General features: G+C 54.5%; 1 protein-coding gene across 4 annotated transcripts in view; it reads left to right on the forward strand.

Annotated features, from left to right (window-relative positions):
- The first annotated feature begins 33 nt into the window (after positions 1 to 33).
- Positions 34 to 17,831, forward strand: part of hook2 (hook microtubule-tethering protein 2) — a 75,360-nt gene continuing 57,562 nt past the window's right edge. The window contains exons 1-3 of one of the 4 annotated variants that reach the window (XM_072490997.1): positions 34 to 311; positions 8,971 to 9,056; positions 17,170 to 17,239. In XM_072490997.1, the coding sequence (XP_072347098.1) occupies positions 267 to 311; positions 8,971 to 9,056; positions 17,170 to 17,239 (201 nt within the window). In that variant the 5' untranslated portion in view covers positions 34 to 266. Of the gene's footprint in view, positions 312 to 6,488; positions 6,753 to 8,970; positions 9,057 to 17,169; positions 17,240 to 17,831 lie in introns of those variants that run through there. The other 3 variants (XM_072490996.1, XM_072490998.1, XM_072490999.1) reach the window with 3 other exon arrangements.

Here is a 17,831-nt window from a genome sequence, read left to right on the forward strand (position 1 = left end):
GCATGAGCGGGGGGGCGGAGAGAGGCTGCCTCAGGGCAGGGGCGTGGCTTAGATCGACGCATGCGCATTATGAGGAGGGGTGTGGCTGCTAGATCGACGCAGGCGCCTTTACGGGGTGTTGTTGGCGGTTAGTACGGAAGCCGTTGAGGTCGGGATAAGGCGAAGCGTGAGGGATAAGAGAGAGAGAGAGAGAGAGGGGCTGACACGGAGGAGAATTCGGTAGTGTCGTCGTTTAAATACCCCCCCTTGGAAAAAAAAAAACAAGGATGAGTTTGGATAAAGCTGAACTGTGCGACAGCCTCTTGCTCTGGGTGAGATTTACAAGCGGTTCTCTTGCCCCCCCCCCCCCCGACCTTTACTCTTTAAAGAGGCAGCCACCGAGCCTCAGCTCAATGGGAGCCAAAAGAAAAAGCCCAGAGGTGGCCGGGCCACCCTGAGGTGATGTTTTTTTCCAGGTGGCATCCCCTCCCCCCCCCCCCCATCCCCTCCCCCCCCCCCCCCCCCATCCCCTCCCCTCCCCCAACAACCTCCCTTCCCGCCCCCCATCCCCTTTTCCCCCCCCCCATCCCTTTTCCCGCCCCCCCCATCCCCTTTTCCCCCCCCCCCATCCCCTTTTCCCCCCCCCCCATCCCCTTTCCTCCCCCCCCCATCCCCTTTTCCCCCCCCCCATCCCCTTTCCCCCCCATCCCCCCCTCCCCCCATCCCATCCCCTCCCCCCCCCCCATCCCATCCCCTCCCCCCATCCCCTCCCCCCCCCCCCCCATCCCCTTCCCCCGCCATCCCCTTCCCCCGCCATCCCCTTCCCCGCCATCCCCTTCCCCCCCCATCCCCTTCCCCCCCCATCCCTTCCCCCCCCATCCCCTTCCCCCCCCCATCCCTTCCCCCCCCCATCCCCTTCCCCCCCCCATCCCCTTCCCCCCCCATCCCCTCTCCCCCCCCCATCCCCTTCCCCCCCCCTTCCCCTTCCCCCCCATCCCCTCCCCCCCAATCCCCTTCCCCCCCCAATCCCCTTCCCCCCCCCCAATCCCCTTCCCCCCCCCAATCCCCTTCCCCCCCCCCCAATCCCCTTCCCCCCCCCCAATCCCCTTCCCCCCCCCCAATCCCCTTCCCCCCCCAATCCCCTTCCCCCCCCCCCAATCCCCTTCCCCCCCCCCAATCCCCTTCCCCCCCAATCCCCTTTCCCCCCCAATCCCCTTTCCCCCCCCCATCCCTTCCCCTCCCCCCCCATCCCCTTCCCCCCCCCCCATCCCCCTTCCCCCCCCCATCCCCTTCCCCCCCCATCCCCTTCCCCCCCCCATCCCCTTCCCCCCCCCCATCCCCTTCCCCCCCCCCATCCCCTCCCCCCCCCCATCCCCTTCCCCCCCCATCCCCTTCCCCCCCCATCCCCTTCCCCCCCCATCCCCTTCCCCCCCCATCCCTTCCCCCCCCATCCCCTTCCCCCCCCCATCCCCTTCCCCCCCCCATCCCCTTCCCCCCCCCCATCCCCTTCCCCCCCCCCATCCCCTTCCCCCCCCCCATCCCCTTCCCCCCCCCCATCCCCTTCCCCCCCCCATCCCCTTCCCCCCCCCATCCCCTTCCCCCCCCCATCCCCTTCCCCCCCCCCCATCCCCTTCCCCCCCCCATCCCCTTCCCCCCCCCATCCCCTTCCCCCATCCCCTTCCCCCCCCCCATCCCCTTCCCCCCCCCCATCCCCTTCCCCCCCCCCATCCCCTTCCCCCCCCCCCCATCCCCTTCCCCCCCCCCCATCCCCTTCCCCCCCCCCATCCCCTTCCCCCCCCCCCATCCCCTTCCCCCCCCCCATCCCCTTCCCCCCCCCCATCCCCTTCCCCCCCCCCCATCCCTTCCCCCCCCCCCCATCCCCTTCCCCCCCCCCATCCCCTTCCCCCCCCCCATCCCCTTCCCCCCCCCCATCCCCTTCCCCCCCCCATCCCCTTCCCCCCCCCCATCCCCTTCCCCCCCCATCCCCTTCCCCCCCCCATCCCCTTCCCCCCCCCATCCCCTTCCCCCCCCCCATCCCCTTCCCCCCCCCATCCCCTTCCCCCCCCATCCCCTTCCCCCCCCATCCCCTCTTCCCCCCCCATCCCCTCTTCCCCCCCCATCCCCTCTTCCCCCCCCATCCCCTCTTCCCCCCCATCCCCTCTTCCCCCCCCATCCCCTCTTCCCCCCCATCCCCTCTTCCCCCCCCATCCCCTCTTCCCCCCCCCATCCCCTCTTCCCCCCCCATCCCCTCTTCCCCCCCCATCCCCTCTTCCCCCCCCATCCCCCTTCCCCCCCCCCCATCCCCTTCCCCCCCCCCCATCCCCTTCCCCCCCCCCCATCCCCTTCCCCCCCCCCATCCCCTTCCCCCCCCCCATCCCCTTCCCCCCCCCCATCCCCTTCCCCCCCCCCATCCCCTTCCCCCCCCCCATCCCCTTCCCCCCCCCATCCCCTTCCCCCCCCATCCCCTTCCCCCCCCATCCCCTCTCCCCCCCCATCCCCTCTTCCCCCCCCATCCCTCTTCCCCCCCATCCCCTCTTCCCCCCCATCCCCTCTTCCCCCCCATCCCCTCTTCCCCCCCCATCCCCTCTTCCCCCCCCATCCCCTCTTCCCCCCCCATCCCCTCTTCCCCCCCCATCCCCTCTTCCCCCCCATCCCTCTTCCCCCCCCATCCCCTCTTCCCCCCCCATCCCTCTTCCCCCCCACCCCTCTCCCCCCCATCCCCTCTTCCCCCCCCATCCCCTCTTCCCCCCCCATCCCCTCTTCCCCCCCCCATCCCCCTCTTCCCCCCCCATCCCCTCTTCCCCCCCCATCCCCTCTTCCCCCCCATCCCCTCTTCCCCCCCATCCCCTCTTCCCCCCCATCCCCTCTTCCCCCCCCATCCCCTCTTCCCCCCCCATCCCCTCTTCCCCCCCCATCCCCTCTTCCCCCCCCATCCCCTCTTCCCCCCCCATCCCCTCTTCCCCCCCCATCCCCTCTTCCCCCCCATCCCCTCTTCCCCCCCCATCCCCTCTTCCCCCCCCATCCCCTCTTCCCCCCCCATCCCCTCTTCCCCCCCCATCCCCTCTTCCCCCCCCATCCCCTCTTCCCCCCCCATCCCCTCTTCCCCCCCCATCCCCTCTTCCCCCCCCATCCCCTCTTCCCCCCCCATCCCCTCTTCCCCCCCCATCCCCTCTTCCCCCCCCATCCCCTCTTCCCCCCCCATCCCCTCTTCCCCCCCCATCCCCTCTTCCCCCCCCATCCCCTCTTCCCCCCCCATCCCCTCTTCCCCCCCCATCCCCTCTTCCCCCCCCATCCCCTCTTCCCCCCCCATCCCCTCTTCCCCCCCCATCCCCTCTTCCCCCCCCATCCCTCTTCCCCCCCCATCCCCTCTTCCCCCCCCATCCCCTCTTCCCCCCCCATCCCCTCTTCCCCCCCCATCCCCTCTTCCCCCCCCATCCCCTCTTCCCCCCCCATCCCCTCTTCCCCCCCCATCCCCTCTTCCCCCCCCATCCCCTCTTCCCCCCCATCCCCTCTTCCCCCCCATCCCCTCTTCCCCCCCATCCCCTCTTCCCCCCCCATCCCCTCTTCCCCCCCCATCCCCTCTTCCCCCCCCATCCCCTCTTCCCCCCCCATCCCCTCTTCCCCCCCCATCCCCTCTTCCCCCCCCCATCCCCTCTTCCCCCCCCATCCCCTCTTCCCCCCCCATCCCCTCTTCCCCCCCCATCCCCTCTTCCCCCCCCATCCCCTCTTCCCCCCCCATCCCCTCTTCCCCCCCCATCCCCTCTTCCCCCCCCATCCCCTCTTCCCCCCCCATCCCCTCTTCCCCCCCCATCCCCTCTTCCCCCCCCATCCCCTCTTCCCCCCCCATCCCCTCTTCCCCCCCCATCCCCTCTTCCCCCCCCATCCCCTCCTTTCCCCCCCCCATCCCCTCTTCCCCCCCCATCCCCTCCTTTCCCCCCCCATCCCCTCCTTTCCCCCCCCATCCCCTCCTTTCCCCCCCCATCCCCTCCTTTCCCCCCCCATCCCCTCCTTTCCCCCCCCATCCCCTCCTTTCCCCCCCATCCCCTCCTCCCTCCCCATCCCCTCCTCCCCCTCCCCCCCAATCCCCTCCTCCCCCATCCCCTCCCCCCCATCCCCTCCCCCCCCCCACCATCCCCTCCTCCCCACCATCCCCTCCTCCCCCCCCCATCCCATCCCCTCCATCCCCTTCCCCCCCCAATCCCATCCCCTCACCCCCCCCAATCCCATCCCCTCACCCCCCCCCAATCCCATCCCCTCACCCCCCCCCCAATCCCATCCCCTCACCCCCCCCCCAATCCCATCCCCTCACCACCCCCCCCCCCAATCCCATCCCCTCACCACCCCCCCCCCAAATCCCAGCCCCTCACCCCCCCCCCCCCCAAATCCCCTTCCTGGAAAACCTGACCGAGGGAGCAGGTTACCAGTTGCAGAAGGATTGGAGTGAAAACTCAGTGACCGGCCGGCCAGCTGCATGGTATAAACAGCCTGGAAAACGAGGGATTCAGAGCAGAGTGGAGGACATCCGCACCCCAGGACGAAGAAAGCAAGGACGTGCATTTATGTAGCGCCTCTCGCGACCTCGAAATCCCAAAGTGCATTACAGCCAATGGAGTAGTTCCTCCGCGAAGTGTCGTCGCTGGCCACGGAAAACGCCGGCAGCCTATTGACGCACAGCAAGCTCCGGCGATGCGAGAGCGATCCAGTCAATCTTGCGCTTTCTGAAGTGACGTCGATTGAAGGATAAATATTGGCCAGAACATGCCGGCGATAGGTTTCCGGCATTTCAGATTAGTGGCCGCGGCGATCCTTTGCGTCGCTGATGGCGCGGCGCTCCCTCGGTGCTGCGTGTCGACCTTGATTTTTTTTCTCTGAGTGGTCAAGGCAAAGACTATGAGGGGAGGTTGAATAAACGTGGATTGTTTTCACTGGAAAGATGGAGGCTGAGGGGATACCTGATAGAAGTCTACAAAATGATGAGAGGCATATACAGGGTGCATTGTCAGAGGCTTTCACCAAGGGTGCAGGTGTTAATTTCAAGGGGCACAGGTTCAAGATGAGAGGGGAAGTGTTTAAGGGATATGTGGGGTAGGTATTTCAGGTAGAGAGTGGTGGGGGCCTGGAACGTGCTGCCAGTGGGTGTGGAAGCAGGCACATTAGCAGCATTTACTCATCTGGATGGGTACATGAATTATGGGGAAATAGAGGGACCGAGTAAGGCAGAAGATTTTTTTTTTTAGGCAGGTTATCATGATCGGCATCGGCACGTGCTGTACTTTTCTTTGATTGCGAGGCAGAAGAGTCATTCATGGGCTCAGCACATCTGGCAGCATCTGTTGGGAGAGAGAGAACAATTCAAGTCTAATATGGTTGTTCTTGTTCCACTCAATAAGTCTCTTGTTTCTCTCTCTCCACAATGCTGCTAGACCTGCTGAGCTTTTCCGGCATGTTGTTTTTACTGCTGATCTCCAGCATCCGCAGTATTTTGCTTTTACCTCTGGGGATATACTGTCTCGTTATAGGCCCACCACTTCCCACACCTATCTGGATTATACTTCCCACACACACCACTTCCTGTAAAAACTCAGTTCCCTTTTCCCAGTTTCTCCCTTCCATGGTAGAACTGAAATTTCTGACTTTTCCCTCAATTGAGGGCTCTCTGCCCATCGAGACACTCGACAGTCTATCCTTCCACCCTCTCTCACCTCCACGCATTGTGATGAGGTCCAACAGTCCTCCGTTACCAGTCTCTGCATTCAGCTGGGCGACATGGTAGCACAGTGGTTAGCACTTGCTTCACAGCTCCAGGGTCCCAGGTTCGATTCCCGGCTTAGGTCACTGTCTGTGCAGAGTCCGCACGTTCTCCCCGTGTGTGCGGGGGTTTCCTGCGGTTTCCTACCACAGGTGTGCAGGCTAGGTGGATTGGCTGTGCTAAATTGCCCTTAGTGTCCAAAAAGGTTAGGTGGGGTTACTGGGTTCCGAGGATAGGGGGAGGTGTGGGCTTAAGGGCCGGTGCAGTCGATGGACTGAATGGCCTCCTGCACTGTAAATTCTATGATTCTTCTGTCAATTTCTCCTGCCTCTATTATGATCCTGTTACCAAGAATACCTTCCTCTCTCTGCTAATCACTTTACAGCTTATTTTTTTACTTTCTTGTTTATCTGATCTTAGCGACATGGCAACAGGAGCAGGAGTAGACCATTCAGCCCTTCGAGCCTGCTGTGTCATTCAATAAGATCTGGTTGTCGTCTCAACTGCACTTTTGAGTCTGCACCTAATATAATTTAAATTTTCCCCTCAGTCCACCCATATCTTTTTTCCATTGCTCTCAACTTTGACCTGGGCCTCCCACCATAATATATTCCAGTTCTGACTAAAGTCAATTGCTCCCAACATTGCCCTATTTCACAGGGGCTGCAGTTTTCTGTTTTGTCCTCAGCATCTGCAGTATGTTAAGAAAGTTTGTTTGGTAGTCGTTCTGAATATATCACTTTTAAAAAAGTAATTTGATAATGAATGTAATTGTTTCTTGAAAAGGAAGATTAATTTTAAAAAGGGGCGACCCGATTTAGGTGGATAAAATTAGACAGGGCTGAGATAAGGTAGGCAGGAAAGAGCTGTTTCCCCTAGCTGAGGGGTCGATTACCCAGGGGTAATTGGTAGGAGGATTAGAGGGGACATGGGGAAAACCTTTTATTACCACGAGGGTGGTGGGCGTCTGAAATTCACTGCCTAAGTTGGTGGGTGAGGATGAAACGCTCAACTCATTTAAAAGGTACCTGGATCTGCATCTGAAGTGCTGTAACGTGCAGGGCTATGGACTACAGGCTGGAACTTGGGATTAAAATGAACACTCTTTTTCTGACTGCACCGACCCAATAGGCTGAATGGCCTCTTTCTGCACCGTAACTTATCTATGATTCTATAGTTAGCATGCAAGATTAGTTCTGATGTGCAAAACGTGACTCCTCTTCATTGTCATGCTCTCTGATTCTATACACGAGCATTTGAGAATGTTTAAAGAGAAAAATTTAATATTTTATGATCCAAATGTGAGATTTTGCATGGGGTTAATCAATGCAGGTTACATTTTTACAGGTTTCATTTACAGCTCCCACACAAGGGGCTGGTTTAGCACACTGGGCTAAATAGCTGGCTTGTAATGCAGAACAAGGCAGCAGCAGGGGTTCAATTCCCGTACCAGCCTCCCCGACCAGGCACCGGAATGTGGTGACTAGGCTTTTCACAGTAACTTCATTGAAGCCTACTTTGTGACAATGAGCGATTATTATTATTTTACCCACAGAATCTGCAATTTAGCATTAACTTTTAAATTTGTACAGATTTTGGTGTTGAACATTCCAGATATCGAGGTCTCTGCTGTGAAGCTGGAGACCTGTGACGTGACAAAAGTTACTTGGGGGTTGCAGGTCTTCGTGAGCATAATCTGGACTGACACTTCAGGGTGCTACTGCTGTGCTGTTGCATCATCGCAATTGCAAACCTTCAGCTGAACTGCTTAAACCAAGGCTCTGCCTGCCTGTCCTGGTTAAATTGTGCGTTAAAGCTGCCATTGTACTATGTGAAGAAGCGGAGCGAGTTCTCCCAGCCGTTTAGCCAATGTTCATTCCTTAACCAATGCCACACAAGGGGAAACAAATAATCCTTTGTCTTATCACTGTTTGTGGGAAGCTGCACTGCAGCACATTGTTCTTCCATGGGAAACACTGATAAAGAATTTTAAACTTGTATTAGTTTAGTGCTACCACTTTGAGTAGTTCAGCAAATAGCACGGATGCACATAATAGGAAGCTAGGCAAGCACATGAGGGAGAAAGGAATAGAAGAGTGTTCGGGTGTGATAAAGTCAGAAGGGGGGAACATCAACATAGATACAGATCTGTTCGGCCTCAGAAATAGGCCATTCGTTCCATTGAGTCTGCACCGACCCTCCAAAAGGGGAGCCTACCTAGGCCCGTCCCTCCCACACCACCCATGTAACACTCGCTGCTAACCTGCACATCTTTAGACACAAGGGGGCAATTTCGTTTAGCATGGCCAATCCATCTAACCTACACATCTTTGGACTGTGGGGGGCAAACCAGATTACCTGGAGAAACCCCATGCAGACACTGGGAGAAAGTGCAAACTGCACAGTCACCCAAGGTGTGATTTGAACCTGGGTCTCTGGTGCTGTGAGGCAGCAGTGTTAACCACTGTGTCACTGTTCTCCAAGTATTCGGGACAGCCTCTTTCAACCAGTAGCTCTTACTGTTATGAGCTATTGCCAGCTGAAATTTGTCTGTCATATTTACCCACTTAACAATGGCTGCACTTCAGTCATTGATTATGAAGCATTCAGGATGTAGTGAGCTGCTACACAGCTCCATTTTCCCTTAGTAAGCAGTGATCTTTTGAATGATTTAACCATTAAATTTGGGGTTAAGGCTGAAATAGTGTATTTTTAAATCACCAAATGTCCACCACAAATGAGCACAGTTTATGTCTCTACCAAACATTTAAAATGACTGTTCTGTTGAAGTCCTGACTTCTGTTGTTATTTATTTCTTTAACTTTGGTCTATGTACACTGAATGTTTGTGCTGGCAGCTTTTAATTTGAATCCCCTCATCTATTTTCTTTGCTACACAAGAAGTCTGTTGATGGGGCCACTGCTACTTTTTAACCTACAATGCGGGAACTGCCTGTTGAAATTCGGATAGTGTTTTACAATCATTGACATCTCACCGTCCAAACCAGAAAACTGGTAGACCGAACCTTTGGATGACTTCCTGTTGAAAGGGCAGCAATTGCAGCCATCTCTGCTGCATGTGAATGTCAGTCTCTGTTTTAATAGTCAAAATCCTAGTGTACAGTTTGAACTCTCAAGCGTCTACAGTGTTTGGAGAATCTGGAATTCAAACGGTTAGCCTTTCTGTATTTCCTCCTATTGTCTCGCCTTTGGTTTTAACATTTTGTATCTTTCTTCTCTTAGCTCCAGACATTTCATGTGTCATCGCCCTGTAATACCAAACAGCAACTGACCAGTGGAGTTGCAATTGCTCAGGTCCTTTATCATATGTAAGTTGCAAAAGAAGGTTTGGTTGCATTTGAAAGTTAACATTTGGAAGTGAGAGTTGCTGATGGGAAATGTTCTTCAATCACCCACTAACAACAAGGGGGGAGGGGGGGGGGGGTTACGATTGGCTGCAAGAGCATGGAAAAGAGTAACTCGCCTCCTGACTCTCCAAAATCTGTCCACCATGGACGGCATGGTAGCACCGTTGTCAGCACTGTTGCCTCACAGTGCCACGATCCCAGGTTCAATTCCCGGCTTGGGTCACTGCCTGTCTGTTTGGAGTCCGCACGTTCTCCCTGTGTCTGCGTGGGTTTCCTCCCACAAATCCCGAAAGACGTGTGAGGTAATTTGAACATTCTGAATTCTCCCTCCATGTACCCGAACAGGCACCGGAATGTGGCAACTGAGGGATTTTCACAGTAACTTCATTGCAGTGTTAATAAAAAATAAAATAAGTAATCTTTATTGTCACCAGTAGGCTTGTGACAATAAAGGTTATTATTATAGGCGCAAGTCGGGAGTGTGATGGAATACTCCTCACTTGCCTGGCTGAGTTCAACTCCCGCAAAACTCGAGAAGCTCAACACCATCCAGCGCAAAGCAGCTCTGCTTGATTGGCACCCCATCCACTATCATCAACACCCACTCCCTCCACCACCAACACACAGTGGCAACAGTGTGAACTTTCTACAAGATTCACTTCAGCAACTCACCAGGGCTCTGTCGATGGCACTTGTCCATCCCAGCTCCCTGTACCACCTACAAGGACGAGCAACACGTGCCTGGGAATCCCAGCAACCTGAAGGTTCCCCTCCAAGCCACATGCCATAAGTTGGAAATATATTGGCCGCTCCTTCACTGTTGCTGGGTCAAAACCCTGGAACTCCCTCCCTAACAGCACTCTTGGGGTACTTACATTCTCATGACAGGTTCAAGAAGGTGGTTCACCGTCACCTTCTTGAGGGCAGTTAGGGATAGGAAATAAATGCTTGCCTAGCCATGAAAGAATTTAAATGATGGATAAAGACGATTATGCAGTTATTTGAAAATGGGTTAAAAGGTTGTAAGCCAAGTGTAGGTAATGCTAAAAATGGTTTTATAAGTGGCATCTGAACGGACTTCTTGACTTTGAAACAATTGAATCTCATGCTTCCTTATACATGTGCAGTAACATTTGAGTAATGTTCCGGCAATGCAGTGATTAATTGAAATGAACATAGAACATAGAACATACAGTGCAGAAGGAGGCCATTCGGCCCATCGAGTCTGCACCGACCCACTTAAGTCCTCACTTCCACCCTATCCCCATAACCCAATAACCCCTCCTAACCTTTTTGGTCACTAAGGGCAATTTATCATTGCCAATCCACCTAACCTGCACGTCTTTGGACTGTGGGAGGAAACCGGAGCACCCGGAGGAAACCCACGCACACACTGGGAGAACGTGCAGACTCCGCACAGACAGTGACCCAGCAGGGAATCGAACCTGGGACCCTGGCGCTGTGAAGCCACAGTGCTAACCACTTGTGCTACCGTGCTGCCCTGGTGTAGAGATATCATTGTGTCCTTATACTGTAAGTTAATTAAATTAAGAATTCCTATTTCTACATTTTAAATGCAAGTGACCTCTGTAAACATGCCATGTTGCAATACTTCCACTGCCAGGCAACTGGAGTTTTAGACCGTCAGCCACCATTAAATATGCACAGGAAGTTAGAATGGAAAATGTTGACAAGTAATGTGCACTTAAGATTTTTACTGTATTAATTTGTCACTGGAGGCAGTATTATAATAGAAACCCGATCCTCGTCCATGATTTCTGAGACATAGTACTACATCGTGAAATTGTTCCTCTCCCGTCTCTGGAGGGCTGCCAATGGGAAAGACAAACTTATCCTTTCCGCAGGCATGGGCATCTCTGGCTAGGCCAGAGATCCATCCTCCTCTGCCCTTGAGAAGGTGGGGGTAACCTGCTATCTTGTGACCGCTGCAGTCCATGATGCACCCATGCTGCTGTTGGGGAGGGAGTGAGTTCCAGGATTTTGACCCAGCAACAGTGAAGGAGCGGCAATATAATTCTGTTATAACCTGCCTACTTACCATTGGCTGGGGACAATTGACAATCCCACAATCCTGTGGGAGTATGAGCTTCCCCAATGAGTGGGGCGGAGAAACCATTAGTAAACTCCTAGTATAAATAAAGCTGGCTGGCCCTCACAAAACTGGCGATGAAGGTTAAAGTGAATAGCTATCTACACTGCTGAAGCCACCTCCCTGGATTTTTGTTGGATACAGGTTGGAAGTTGTTTTCTGTTATACCATGCCTCTGTACGGACGTTTGGATGTTTTTGATGCTGCGCTGGAAAGCTGGAACCAGTACACACAACGGATGCGTTACTATTTCCGGGCAAACACTATCACCGAAAACGAGCGCCAGGTGGTCATATTGCTCACCGCCTGCGGCCCACATACGTTTGGGGTGATTAGGAGCCTTGCGTACCCAGCTGCACCGGACACCAAAACGTTTGATGAACTTGTGAATATAGTGGGGCAACATTTTAACCCAACCCCGTCCACGATAGTCCAGCGTTACCGGTTTAATACCGCTGAGAGGACCCCTGGAGAATCCCTTGCCGATTTTCTATCCAGGCTACGCAGGATTGCGGAGTACTGTGACTATGGTGAGACTTTGTCAGAAATGTTACCCGACCGTTTGGTTTGCGGTATTAACAATGCGGCCACTCAGAGAAAGTTGTTAGCTGAGCCAACATTGACTTTTCAACAGGCCATTCAAATAGTATTGTCCCGAGAGAGCGCAGAACGAGGAGTGCAGGAGCTACAGGGAATGGAAGTGCATGCCTTGGGGCGCAACCCCTTCCGTCCGAAAACGTCCCCCCCGCATTCCTGCGGTACCTTGGGCGAGGCAACGTCCGGACCGACGTCAGTGGCCGTCGGACATTCCTCCCCGAAGGGAGCCTTCTCCAGAACCAATGGATGAGGAGCCATGTCCGTGTCAGACTTGTAGGCGCCGACCCCGTCGCGGATGGCGGTCCTGGGGGCGCCAGAGGCGCCGCTGTTCCGACCGAAACTGGGACCAGCCCAGGGGCCGTAACTCGGACCAGCCCAGGGGCCGTACCTTCCATGTGGATGAACCTGCGGCGACTACTCCTGAGGACGTGGAGACGGAGGGCGACTACCTGCAGTTGCATTGTGTGGCAGCTCCCCGTGTGGCCCCCATTAAGGTGACAGTACGGGTCAATGGCCACCTGCTTGAGCTGGAGTTGGACACTGGCGCAGCGGTCTCCGTGATTACCCAGAGGACATTCGACTGCATCAAGCAGGGTATACAGACCCTTACACTAACTGACTCTCAGGCCAGGTTGGCCAACTGCACAGGGGAACCACTGGACATTGCAGGAACTACAATGACCCCTGTTGTCTATGGACGCCAGGAGGGGCGTTTCCTACTTATCGTGGTGCGCGGCCATGGGCCCAGCCTGTTGGGTCAGGACTGGTTGCGCCATTTGCGGTTGCAATGGCAGCACATCCTCCAAACAGTTTCTGAAGGGTTGACTGAGGTGCTAGGATGATACCCAGATGTATTCCAGCCTGGTTTGGGAAAAATAAAAGGGGCCGTAGTCCGTATCCAAGTCGAACCAGGAGCCACGCCGCGCTGTTTCCGGGTGCGCCCGGTGCCTTACGCCTTGCTCGAGAAGGTAGAAGGGGAGCTCACTCGTTTGGAGAGTTTGGGTATTATCAGGCCCGTCCGTTTTGCTCACTGGGCAGCAGCAATTGTACCTGTAATGAAGCCAGATGCCACAGTTCGCTTGTGTGGCGACTATAAACTTACAGTGACTACGGCTTCCCGACTCGACCGATATCCAATGCCTCGCGTGAGGATCTCTACGCGAAGTTTGCAGGCGGACTCTCGTTCACAAAATTAGATATGAGTCACGCCTACCTGCAGTTGGAGCTGGACCTTGCCTCCCGACCATATGTAATGATTAATACACACCGGGGCCTGTATGAATATACACGGTTGCCCTTTGGAGTATCCTCTGCCTGCGCAATTTTTCAACGTGTTATGGAGGGCATTTTGAGAGGTTTACCACGTGTTGCTGTCTACTTAGATGACGTTTTGATTACAGGGACGTCGGAGCAGGAACATTTGGAAAATCTGGAGGCTGTCCTTAGACGCCTTTCGGAGGCTGGAGTCCGTTTACGTCGCACAAAGTGCGTATTTCAGGCAAAGGAAGTAGTCTACCTAGGTTATCGGGTGGACCGCGAAGGTTTGCACCCCGTCGCAGAGAAGGTGCGTGCAATTCAACACGCCCCTGCCCCGACTGACACTTCGCATCTTCGTTCTTTTCTTAGTCTCGTAAACTATTACGGGAAGTTCCTCCCCAATCTGGCAACTACGCTGGCCCCTTTGCACCTTCTGCTAAAGAAAAATCACACCTGGGTTTGGGGTCAGCCGCAAGAAACCGCTTTCCGGCGGGTAAAGCAACAATTGTCGTCGCCTGGGTTACTAACCCACTATGATCCTGGAAAGCCTTTGCTCGTCACATGTGCTGCATCCCCGTATGGTATTGGGGCCATCCTGTCCCACAAGATGGAGAACGGGACCGAGCTTTCGCCTCCCGCACATTGACTGCAGCGGAGAAAAAGTACGCGCAGATCGAGAAGGGGGGCCTGGCAGTGATTTTTGCGGTGAAACGCTTCCACCAGTACGTGTATGGCTGCCATTTCACTATCGTGACTGAACATAAGCCTCTGCTGGGACTTTTCAGAGAGGATAAGCCAATACCGCCCATTGCTTCAGCACGGATCCAGTGCTGGGCTTTGTTGCTTGCTGCCTACGAGTATTCTCAGTGCCGACGCACTGAGCTGATTACCTTTATCGACCGGCCCCATGTCGACCCCCACGACCAGTGAGGTGGTTGCAACCCTAAATTTTATGGACACCTTGCCTGTCACGGCATCACAGATCCATGAGTGGACCCAGACGGAGCCAGTCCTGTCAAAGGTTTGGCACATAGTCCTGTATGGTGGGCAGCATAGACCGCTCCCAGGCGAGTTGCACGCATTTTCCTCCAAGCTGTCAGAATTCAGCGTGGAAGACGGCATCCTCTTGTGGGGGACGCGTGTGATTGTCCCGGAAAAAGGCCAGGAGCTGATACTAACAGACTTGCACAATGGGCATCCAGGTGTGACCAAAATGAAAATGTTGGCCCGGAGTTGTGACTGGTGGCCAGGCCTCGACACCGACATTGAGAAGGTGGCCCAAAACTGCTCCATTTGCCAGGAGCATCAGAAGCTTCCGTCGGCCGCGCCCCTACATCACTGGGAATGGCCAGGGCGGCCTTGGGCAGGCTTGCATGCAGATTTCGCAGGCCCTTTTCAAGGATCCATGTTCCTTCTATTAATTGACGCCCAGTCTAAATGGCTAGAGGTGCATAAGGTGCAGGGGACAACGTCCTGCGCAACAATTGAAAAGATGCGTTTGTTGTTTAGTACACAGGGCCTCTCCAAGGTGCTGGTCACGGATAACGGCACTCCATTCACGAGTGAGGAGTTTGCGAGGTTCACTAAGATGAACGGCATACGCCATATCCGCACTGCCCCTTACCACCCGGCTTCAAATGGGTTGGCAGAGCCGCATTGCAGACATTCAAAAGGGGCCTAAAGAAGCTGTCTTCCGGATCAATGGACACGAGACTGGCTCGCTTTTTGTTTACGTATAGGACCACCCCCCATACGGTGACTGGGGTAGCTCCCGCAGAACTCCTAATGGGTCGGAGACTTCGCACCCGCCCTAGTATGGTTTTCCCGGACATTGGTGCAAAAGTACGGCGCACACAAGAACGGCAGGGACAGGGATTTTCTCGGCATCGGCCGATTCGGCAGTTTGCGCCCGGTGACCCAGTGTTCGTTCGGAATTTTGCTGGTGGTGCCCAGTGGGTTCCTGGCGTAATCTTTCGCCAAACGGGCCCTATATCTTACCAGGTGCAAGCCCAGGGTCGTCTCCAGCGCAAACATGTAGACCACGTTCGGTCCAGAAGACTATCCCCTCAAACGATTCCCCGCCCTCGGAGCTCATTTCTACAGCTGCAGAGACCAGAGACAAGGGAAGGTAGTCCTCACAATCTTCCACTGGTGCCTCACTCGAAGCCTGCGCAGGTCGTTACAGAACCGAATGGAGATAGAGACGCTGACATGACAGAGGCAGCAGACTCTGACTCCGAGATGGAGACACAGGATGCATCAGAGGGGGAATCCTCGGGTCCACGGGCCGTGGATGTACAACCGTTGCGCCATTCATCACGGAAGCGCCGGTCTCCGTCTCGTTACACGCCACCTGATCCAGCGCCGCGTGCAAATGGTGTCCGGCCTGCGGCAAAACTAGTCCGATGCCCTCCTTCGCCAGGGTCTTCGGTGGATTCCTTGGACTTTGGGGGGAGGGATGTTATAACCTGCCTACTTACCATTGGCTGGGGACTAATGACAATCCCACAATCCTGTGGGAGTATGAGCTTCCCCAATGAGGGGACGGAGAAACCATTAGTAAACTCCTAGTATAAATAAAGCTGGCCAGTTTAGGAACCAGCAGGAAGGAGTGTGCAGCAAGGGAAGTTGCTGCTGCTGTTATGTTATTGCAAATAAATGTTATTACTTTGTATCCTTAAAACTCATGCTGGATTCTTCGTGGCCCTCACAAAAAAATTCCAAGTCAGGATGGTGTGCGGCTTGAAAGAGAACTTTCAGCTGGTGGTGTTCCGATTGCCGCCACTGGTGCCTACCATCTGAGGCAGTCATTCCGCTCTGATAGGAATGGTGGTAGGTGAAACTCTCAATGCTCCCATCCAAGAGAACGTTCCTGTTTTCCCCCCTCTCACTCTGACACAGCGAATGTCCTAAGCCACTTGAACAAATGAGCAGCAGGATCTCCAGCTGTTTCCTACTTTCACCCCTGAGTCTATGCCACAATATAAAATGTGAACGCGGTGCACAGGAGGTAATTTGAAAAGTGGTGCCAACACAAAGCAGTAACTTTAAATTTTTGTCGCTGGTTAGTAATCGAGAGGCCCGGGCTAAAGCTCTGAGTACCATGGGTTAAACCCCACCATAGCAGCTGGTGGAAATTAAATTCAATTAATAAAATTTTAGAATGGTTTTTAAATGACAATTGGTAGTTTCATGGCCGCCATCACTGACACTAGCTTTTTCCAGATTTTTTTTTCACTTATGTCATGTGAGAGTACCTTTAAGAAGCGTGTGTTTAAGAAATGTACCTTTAAGAAATGGGTGTTTATTAGTGATGTCAGAGTGTGGGTGGAGCTGGGCTGTCTGTCAGCTTTTTACTTTGTTTTAGGCTGTTTGCTGCAGGGTGTGCTTCAGTTTCATTTTCAGTGTTGGAGCTGAAGCCAGACACAGCAGGTGTACTGTTGATCTCTCTGCCATGAAAAGACTATCTCTTGATCATTTGGTGAATTCAGAATTATAAATGTTCTCAGTAGTGAATGTAAACCTAATGTGCTTCTGTTAAAAGGTGTTTCTTTTGTCTTCTGGATGTTATTTGGGAAGTTAAGGATTACTTAGTATTGTATTCTTTGGGGGTTGTATTGAATTGATGGTTGCTAAGATGTTCACTGTATGTTTTAAAAAGGTTAACTTGAGTTCATAGAATAAACATTGTTTCATTTTTAAAAATACTTTTCCATTTCTGCTGTACCACACCTGTAGAGTGGACCGTGTGCTCCCCATACCACAATCTATTAAAAGCTGTGGGTCAGGTGAACTCCATGATACACTTTGGGATTCTCTAAACCCTGGCCCATAACACTTAATTGAATTTAAATTCCCCAACTGCAATAGTGGATTTAAAACCCTATCTCTGGAGCACTGATCCAGGCCTCTAGATTACGAGCACAGCCACTGTGCTATTGTTCCCAGTGTGGGATATGCAGAATGAAGCCGTTACAAGTATCTGAAACACAACTTGCTCTCCATTTTGTGGGTTTACGTCATCTGCTACTCTGGACTTTTGTCGATACATTTCTGTATTGTTTCCTGGAACTACTTTCAATTATTCTCTTTGTTGTTTTTCTCTCACAGTGATCCTTCCTGGTTTAATGAGGCCTGGCTAGGGCGTATTAGGGAAGACATCAGCGACTGGAGGCTGAAGGTATAGCGATAGAATATGATTGTTTTTACTCTTTCCGAAAAGGTCAACTCAAAACCAGCACGGGGTTTTGTGGGCAGACTAGTGCCTAGTCTGTTTGCTGGACCCTGAATGGTTCAGAGTAACAAATATTCTGTGCCATATAGAAATTATTTTGCAGTCCGAACAACTTTGAAACAAAAAAATTCTGGTGCTCTCTGCTGCTGGAGAGAATGGATTTGATCACTGCTGAAATGGGGACACTAGCCTTTCAGCAAGCAAAAGAAACAGTCGACTGTGATTCCACATTAGATTGTTATTTAGAGCAGTGTTTTTCAAACTTTTTTTCCAGGGACCCATTTTTACCAGCCGGCCGAGCTGCGCGACCCACGCCGGCCGAGCTGCGCGACCCACGCCGGCCGAGCTGCGCGACCCACGCCGGCCGAGCTGCGCGACCCACGCCGGCCGAGCTGCGCGACCCACGCCGGCCGAGCTGCGCGACCCACGCCGGCCGAGCTGCGCGACCCACGCCGGCCGAGCTGCGCGACCCACGCCGGCCGAGCTGCGCGACCCACGCCGGCCGAGCTGCGCGACCCACGCCGGCCGAGCTGCGCGA

This window comes from Scyliorhinus torazame, chromosome 27, assembly GCF_047496885.1.
Source record: "Scyliorhinus torazame isolate Kashiwa2021f chromosome 27, sScyTor2.1, whole genome shotgun sequence".
Lineage (NCBI taxonomy): Eukaryota > Metazoa > Chordata > Chondrichthyes > Carcharhiniformes > Scyliorhinidae > Scyliorhinus > Scyliorhinus torazame.